An 8,282-nucleotide genomic window follows, 5' to 3' on the forward strand; every position below is an offset into this window, starting at 1 on the left:
TTATAAATTATAACTTTAATCAGAAGTTGTTAATTTGTTTGGTGCAGCTGCTAGTTTATAGATTTAAGTTGCTGAGTAGTGTTTAATAAATAAGCTCTGAAATAGCTTTTTGAATTAATTTTTATTTTTTGTTAGTCACTGCTAGTCTACATTTCTCATAAATAATAATAATAGTGATAATAATAATAATAATAATAATAATAATAATAATAATAATAATAATAATAATCCATTTGGGTCTTTTTCTATTTTTAAAAAAATAAAAAAATCGAAGGGTATAACCGTAAATTAACATGTCCACAACAGAAACTGATAATCAAAAATAGTGGGTGGTCAGCTTCTCAGAATCAGCTTTTTTAAATTAAAATATGTTGCTAGAATTAGAACTTGTTTGAAATAAGTACAAAATAGCTTTTCCAAAGCTAGATTCTATAAGTTGGTCAAAATAAGCCACACCAAACACGTTTTCATTTGACTTTGAATGAAATATATATATATATATATGACAAAATAAATATATAACCATATATTTTAAATTGTTGTGCAGGCATGTTTGTGTCATTTCCATGCCAGGCCACGTATCAGTGTCTACTCTTCTTAGATCAAGGCCATGCAACTAGCATTAGTTTGGAGTTATAAATCCTTCATGTGTTTTCTATTTAACAATAAACTTGGGCTTTAACTAAGTGCCAATTAGCATATGTTTCTATTTATTTAGGCACCACTATCATCGTGGCCTTCCACCACAATAGATCACATGTCGCATTGCTGCCACACATTCTTCTTCTTTTCATTCTGGTTGACTCGAGCCCTGTTTGTGAAGTATCATCATATGGAATCATATTTGACAAAATAATTACTTTATATTCCACTTAGGAAGAACAGCATTTTGTTACAGACATTCCCAGTTTTTTACATTCATAATTTGAAGCAAAATTCTTATATTAAAAATAAATAAATTAAAAAGGAAATTGTCACAAATTTTGTTGAATTTTTTCATACTTGTTACTTCGGCTCTTCCAAAGAAATAGTCTCACTCTGCCCCTAGAAGTGGTACTAACTGATATCTGATAATAAATAATGCAAGTAATACTAGGTTGTGGGATGCATATGCAGGTGATGACTGAACTACTCAATTGCTGGGTGCCAATTGGAAGAAGAGTGTTAGCAGAAGCAAGAACAATCTGAGGAAGGAAAATTTGGTGATTTTCAAGCAGGAGAGAAGTACCTCCAGGTAAGCATTACATGTCAGCCTCGGAAGGATAATGTATTGAGTTTGAGTTATTACAGGGTTACTACAGGGAGAAGCCACATCCTTAAGCCAAACAACCATGCTAGATTTATAAATTATATAAACTATTGTAGACGTCACAGGGCATACTGGCAATTTTTACAAATTCTAAACAGGGAAAAGCTAACCTCCTCAACCATTTGTACATGCTAGCATTTTTTACCACTTCTCTTGGATTCTAAATGCCAGCCTTCCTGAATAGTTTGTGTAATCATCATCTCACATGTCATGCTGTTAGAATAGAGTACAGCTAGAAACTTTGGAAGAAATGCAGAAGTGAAAATTGAAAACAAGCCCCTTCCTTGATTAACCCCTTATTCTCCCCCAAGAGACCCTTACAGTACACAAAGACTTTAATAATCCATGTAAGCAAGAAACTTCAGTTACAGAAATGTGAGTGCTAAATTTTAACTACTAATTTCATATCATTATCCAGTGATTGACATTAAGCAAGTATAGCTTTGGCTTCATATAAATTAGGAAGAAAGCTAAGTAATCCCATAACTTAGAAAAGCAAGAAATGCTGAAATTCTAGCATGGAGTTACAGTAGGAAGCCACCCTAAATAATGTCTCGTGAAGGAGGTAACAATCAGATGTATTAAAACCACATGTAAATAGCTCTAAAATATGCAACAGCACATTCATTTTGATTATTTACATAGATTATTAATAAAGAACATGTTTTCCAAGACCCACTAGTCACAATATGACCAAGTCCATTCTTGTGGAGTCAATTATGCAACATATATTCATAACTACAAGTTCATTCTAGAAAAAAATAATAATAATAATAACAGAATTAGATACGGTACCTTCAATATCACATACGAGTCCCCTGTAAAAAATTTGCCATGCGAGGACTTTGGGACAAGCACAGGACGAAAGTTTTCAATGCGCCATATTTCAATTCCACTATGTTGTTGTAAAGGACAACAGAATGTGAACATCCAAAAATGGCCAAATCGAAATCCAAATAAATAAATATATGTGTATAAATAAATCCATAATAATGAGAGAAATAGCAGCTGCAGCATTTGTCATTGCTATTTTTTATGTACAACATCTTTATTTACCTTTTGTTTCTAATAAACACTACTAGAAATTGAAAGGTTACCACCCCTCCAACGTGGAAACACCAAAAAAAAAAAAATGTCTGCAAAGTAGGGCTGACTGTATGTATTGATTCTGATATTGTATTGAAAAAGAAAATTTGATTCCTACGAAGTTTGCCATGTTAAAAATATTCCCAAGATAAAGGATACGACTTTTGCCCAGCTCCCTGAAAAGCTGGATCTAAATCTCTCATTGAAACAGCCATTACTTGCACTGCCTTTGTCTGTTTGTTTTTTTGGCACTTTAGACTGAAAATAGGTAGAACCCTGAAAATAATTGGGCACCATAAAATGATTATAAAAGGATGAAAACTATCACTAAAGGAAACATAAAAATCAAACAGCTCATTGCAACTAAGCCGTAAAGAGAAATGCTAACTTGAGAAATTATTAAAGAGGTGAACATATGAAAAATAAAAAGTAACTATAAAGATACGGATGAAGCATGAGACAAATTTAATTAATTCAACCATCCGACTCAATGCAGATTCGAATGAAACCTCATATAATAGCTAAGCAAACTGACTACCTAAGAAGCACGGACACTTCTAAAAAGGTAACGTATCCGTGTCGTGTCCGTGTCGGACACCGACACTCTTTGGACACTTTCCCGACACGTGTCCGACACTCTTTATAACGTGTCCTATCTTTTAAAGACCCGGACACTCTATGGACACTTGGAGGACACACGTGTCCATCTCTTAAACACACATGCCTATCAATTAGACACATGTGAAACTAATTATAAGTTTGAACAAAACAACTTAAGATACAATAATAAAACAAAAATCACATAAATTTATAGGGATTAATGTCATATTGCATTTTTTTATTATTTTTGAATGATATATTCATATATATAACATATAATAAATATATAAAATTATATATTTCATGCGTGTCCCCCGCGTGTCGTGTCCTACATTTTTTGAAAATTATCGTGTCGGCGTGTCCGTGTCGTATCCGTGTCGTGTCACGTGTCCGTGTCCATGCTTCTTAGCTGACTACAGTTTGATTTAAGTTTTGACCTAGTATGTGTTATGGTATAAATATTAATAACAATCTCCAAGACCTGAGCAAACAATTACACACACACACACAACAATTTAGAAACAGAGTCGAAGATCAAGCAAACACAAAAGCAACATGAGATTTACGTCGTTCACCCAAGCAAAGCGTCACTGTAGTTTCACAATGATCTAAACAAATGAGTTGCACCAATGTCTCACTCAATCTCACAAACTCTCTCTAATGTGTATCTCTCAATCACATAACATGAATACTAATAGACATAGAATAACAGAGCTACAATCGAGTATATATAGTACTGGCCTTTAATCCAATCCTAAAACAAGAAGGAATACAATTAGAGCAATCAAAACTGGACAAATCACTGACTTTTGCAGTCAGGTTGGTGACCTCCACTAAGGTGCAACTCTGTCTCCTCCCGAGCGCACAAGCCCAGTAGCAAAATGGTCCTCTCTATTGAGCTTTGCTTGAGTGGGCCAGAGGCTCTGCCCAAGCACACAACATCAGTGATCAACCGTCGTTCTCTGGACACATCTGCTCGAGTGGGAAATGACCTCAGCTCGAGCACCACTTTATAGTTTCAGATTATCAGACTACACCACCAACAGTATGAACATTTTTATCAATAGCCCTACTTCATAAATCTAGTGGAACCAGATTGATCGGTGAAAGGTAAATATCATTGAGCTTTCTCCAATATAGGATAGAATGTTCACTACATATGCAAATATCACTATACAAGCACATGCCTTAAGGTGCACCTACACCTAACATTCGATAGTTCATCCTGACAAAGAATCTTTCCTATTGGTTAGATTAGATCTGTTTGCCCAATAAAACCCTTTTCCAAAAGTAATTTGAGACCTCCAAAAAATTGGGAACGAACCTCTTCCCAATAAATATGTCTCGTTATCAGAAAAGATCTTCTAATACTTTTCTCCACAAGAACTTACTATAAAATGTTCTATTCTATGCATGTGTTCCACTGCTTCAATTAAAATAAAGTTCCCTCACATTTAATTTTTCATAATTCATGTTGCTATAGTACCTGATTTATCTTGAACTAATTTTTCCATCAGCTTATTTGTAATATCTAGGTTACTTTTGTTTGTCTAGCAGCATCCTTTCCAAGTTAGTTTGACTATAGACATAAATGCTTTCTATTTGTCTTTTAGAGACAACCACAGAATTCTGGAATAAATAACTTAATAACAGTTCAATGTGAGCCTATGCAGCTAAATGTAACATCAAAAGACCACAAACCATTAATACTTCATAATTCTTTATTTTGTCAATCAGATTTGGTTTCATCACAAGCAAGCTATCCAATGAAACCAACAAAAAGAATCAATCACTTCAAATGCTAACAAAAGGAGTAAACTAATCCTTCACATAAAAACCAAAAACTTGGCCTCCAAAAGCCTTATCGACTCTATTATTAACGTAATCTACCTACTTCTTTACCTATCTGAATGAGACTACATTAATGCTTAAGTGGTGCAACTGGTCCAGTGTTCAACAAATGCATATAATGTTGTAGAGATTAGTTACTAACCAGAAAATGATAAAGTGGAGACATAACAAAAATAAATGAGAAGAGGAAGCAAGACAATGAAGACATTTCAAACAAAATGAGCTTCAAATTTGAGCCATTTTGACTCAAGTGTGAGGGGACTACAGGGGAGGGCAAGAGAGAGGAGCAGCAGACCTACAGGAGTCAGATGTTACTGTGAGCAATTTTGAGGTTGGAGATGTGAGAAGCGAAAAGGGAGGAGGGGGACCAAAAAATTCATTATTTTACTTTAGATATATACCAATGAAATACTATTTGGTAGTTTTTTAAAACTTCACAACAAACATTATATATAGGCACAAAATCAAATGCAGGGCCACAAAAAGAAAAGTAATAATTTATTCCCAATTATCCTGATCTTGAAATTCTAGCATTCCTCAAACATATATGATTGCACAGTTACCAAGCATTGGCATTCCAACATTCCAAACATAATATTACAGATGGTTTCCTTCTCCCGATAACTAAAATTATCTGAATTTTCCATGAAAACTAGCCTAGAAAGCACGAAATTAGCGCAAATGGTTCACTTCTCACAACTCAGAGGATTAGATCAAACCCTAACCAAACAACCCCACAAACTCGCATATACTAATACATCCATATAGCTTAAAAAGAATCAAAATCTGGAATTATTTTAAATCAAATCATTAAAAAAGAACAAAACCACAAATCCATGCCTCAAAACCAAGAACCCACATGGGAAAACGCACTTTTCATTGATTTGAGAAACATAAAAACACAATTAGCTAAAACGCATTAAAACGAAAATGAAATCGAAACAACAAAACAAACAAACAAACAAACAAAAAAATTAAGATCGAATTACCTTTGTGTAGAAGAAACTAATCCGAAAACGAATCAGCAGATCCAATCTAATGAATCAATTCAAACCCAATTAAGATCGATCTTTTGCGAAACAGACCCAGTAAAAAAAGGTGACAGATAAAGAGGAAAGTGGGGTTCAAGAAGAAGAAGAAGAAGAAGAAGAGGAACAGCAAGGAGTCTAGAGAGAGAGAGAGAGCGAAAAGTAGAAGGCTTGGAGGGAATGATGAGTGCCAGGCGTGCTTATCACTAACGGCAGCAAAAAGGCCCCCACAGTGGAGAGAGGAGAGAGATGAACTGTAAAATTGATTAAAATTAATTAAAACCCATATATATTTAGCTAATTTATTGTAATAATAATAATAATAATTATTATTTATCTCACTCTGTGGCTTTGATTTGATCTAAAATGGTAGAGAAAATGAAGAACAGTACAAAAGAAAAAGAAAAAGAAAATGAAAATGAAAATGAAAATGAAAAAAGGAAAGAAAATTCTCAGGTACCTTTATGATGTGTATAGTCTCTTTTACAGGTAAAATTTGTTGTTTCTGGTTCAATCTTTTTGAAAGTTTTTTTAATTTTTAATTTTATTGTTTATTTATTTATTTATTATTTTTTTTAAGGGAATAATTAAATATGGGGTGTGTGTATTTGTGGTGGCTGACTTCCTATTTGTGAGGTATGGAAGAGAGAGAAAAAGAGGGAGAAAGAGGAGAGAGAAGGGGTCGGCCACCGGCCATTATTCAAGCATTTCTCCATAAAGGCAGCAGGCCCATTGGAAAATCTTGAGGTCTTGCTTGCTTTCAATTGGAAAAATTGTATACATTATGCTTTTTAGTCATATATTCATCATAATTCAATTAGCTTTCAATTAGAAATTTGTATACATTATGCTTTTTAGTCATATATTCATCATAATTCAATTGACAAATTTCAAGATTGTTAAGGTATAATGTATTTGAGTTGTTCATAATTTTAAAAAAATTAATATAATTTTTTTTTGAGTGTGTATGACATTAAATTTAAAGTTTTTTTTTTTTTTTTTTGATGATAAGATCATGCTTAATGAAATTATTTCGTAAAAATGATAAATTATTTTATTTTTATTTTTTTACCCATTGTCATCGGACCACCACCAGTGAGCAGAGCCAATCACTGATGGTGGTGATAATATGAATAAATAAGTAAATTATGTGAATAAATATGTGACACGTAAATAAATAGAGATACTATGTGAACAGATATGAAACATAGACAAGTAAGTGAACAATAAATAAATATGTAAGGAAATGGCTCTGTTTGTTTTAGTTTTTGAAATGAATTTTGAGTTTTGAGTTGTAATTTGAAAGATAAGTTTTTCACATGAGTTTTGAAAACAGAAAATTTATTTGTTTATGAGTTTTGATACGAGTTTTAAAATTAATTTTTGAGTTGTATATTTTGAAAACTTGTTTGGTTATAAGTTTTGAAACTAGTTTTTTATTTAATTTATTTTCTTGAAATTTTTTAAAATTTTAATTTTTGTAAAAAAATATTTATTTATTTATTTTTATTTTTTGAACAAAATATTTTTTTATGTTTTTTAAAAAATAAATATTTTTTAATTTTTTAAAATATTTAAAAATTTTATTATTATGTGTATTTTAAATATATTTTTTTATTTTAACTATTTTTTATTTTTTAAAATTTTTAAATTTTTAAATTTTTTTTGAATCATCCATATGTATCTAAATCATAACAAATTATTTGGCTAATACTTAAAAAAATAAGAAAATATTATTTTCAAAAAAATGAAAAAGATAAAATAATATTCTTTTTCAAAAATAAAATAAAAAATATTTTTTTTTTGAAAAAATTAAAAATAATTTTGAAGAACAAAATAAAAAAATATTTTTTTTGAATTTTTTTAATTAAAAAATAGAGATTTAAAAACTTATTTGGTTATGAGTTTTTTTAAATAAGTTTTTGAAAAGAGTTTTGAAAATTTTGTTTGGTTATGAATTTTAAAAATAATTTTTTTTTTTAATTTTTTGATCCAAATCATGATTTGAAAACAAAACCAAACGCTGCATAGTTTTTGAAATTGTATTGTTCTTTTTGGCTTCTAAATAATAGAGTTTGAGACTATTTTTCAAAAATTTTGAAATTTGACTTATTATTTGAGTGCCCTACAATTTTTTGGGTAAATTACATTGTCTTTTGGAGAAAATACTCCACAAATTTAATATAATTACATTTGGCTCATTTAAGGTTTTAATTCATATAACATTTAGCATTTTTTGTCAACAATTCATTAGTCATATAGATTAAAAAATGATGTTGCCATCTATTTTATTCAAAAATATATATTTATTTTTATATTTTCACACCATATACATTATACTAAAAAATTGTGGAACTTGCTATATAGCCTCCGTTTGGGAAGTAGGTTGGCTTTTTGATTTTTTTGAC

The 8,282-nt window shown here is 31.0% G+C and overlaps 1 protein-coding gene across 4 annotated transcripts in view; it reads right to left on the reverse strand.

Moving 5' to 3' along the window:
• The window catches only part of LOC114267294 (villin-4), a 22,871-nt gene extending 16,306 nt beyond the window's left edge, over positions 1 to 6,565 (reverse strand). For 2 of the 4 annotated variants that reach the window (XM_028208326.2, XM_028208325.2), the window contains exons 1-3: positions 5,836 to 6,332; positions 2,555 to 2,671; positions 2,105 to 2,204 (exon numbers count right to left, since the gene is read on the reverse strand). In XM_028208326.2, the coding sequence (XP_028064127.2) occupies positions 2,105 to 2,204; positions 2,555 to 2,610 (156 nt within the window). In that variant the 5' untranslated portion in view covers positions 2,611 to 2,671; positions 5,836 to 6,332. The other 2 variants (XM_082924279.1, XM_082924280.1) reach the window with 2 other exon arrangements.
• Positions 6,566 to 8,282: the final 1,717 nt, after the last annotated feature.

This window comes from Camellia sinensis, chromosome 4 (assembly GCF_055761805.1).
Source record: "Camellia sinensis isolate YWXY chromosome 4, ASM5576180v1, whole genome shotgun sequence".
NCBI classification, from domain to species: Eukaryota; Viridiplantae; Streptophyta; class Magnoliopsida; order Ericales; family Theaceae; genus Camellia; species Camellia sinensis.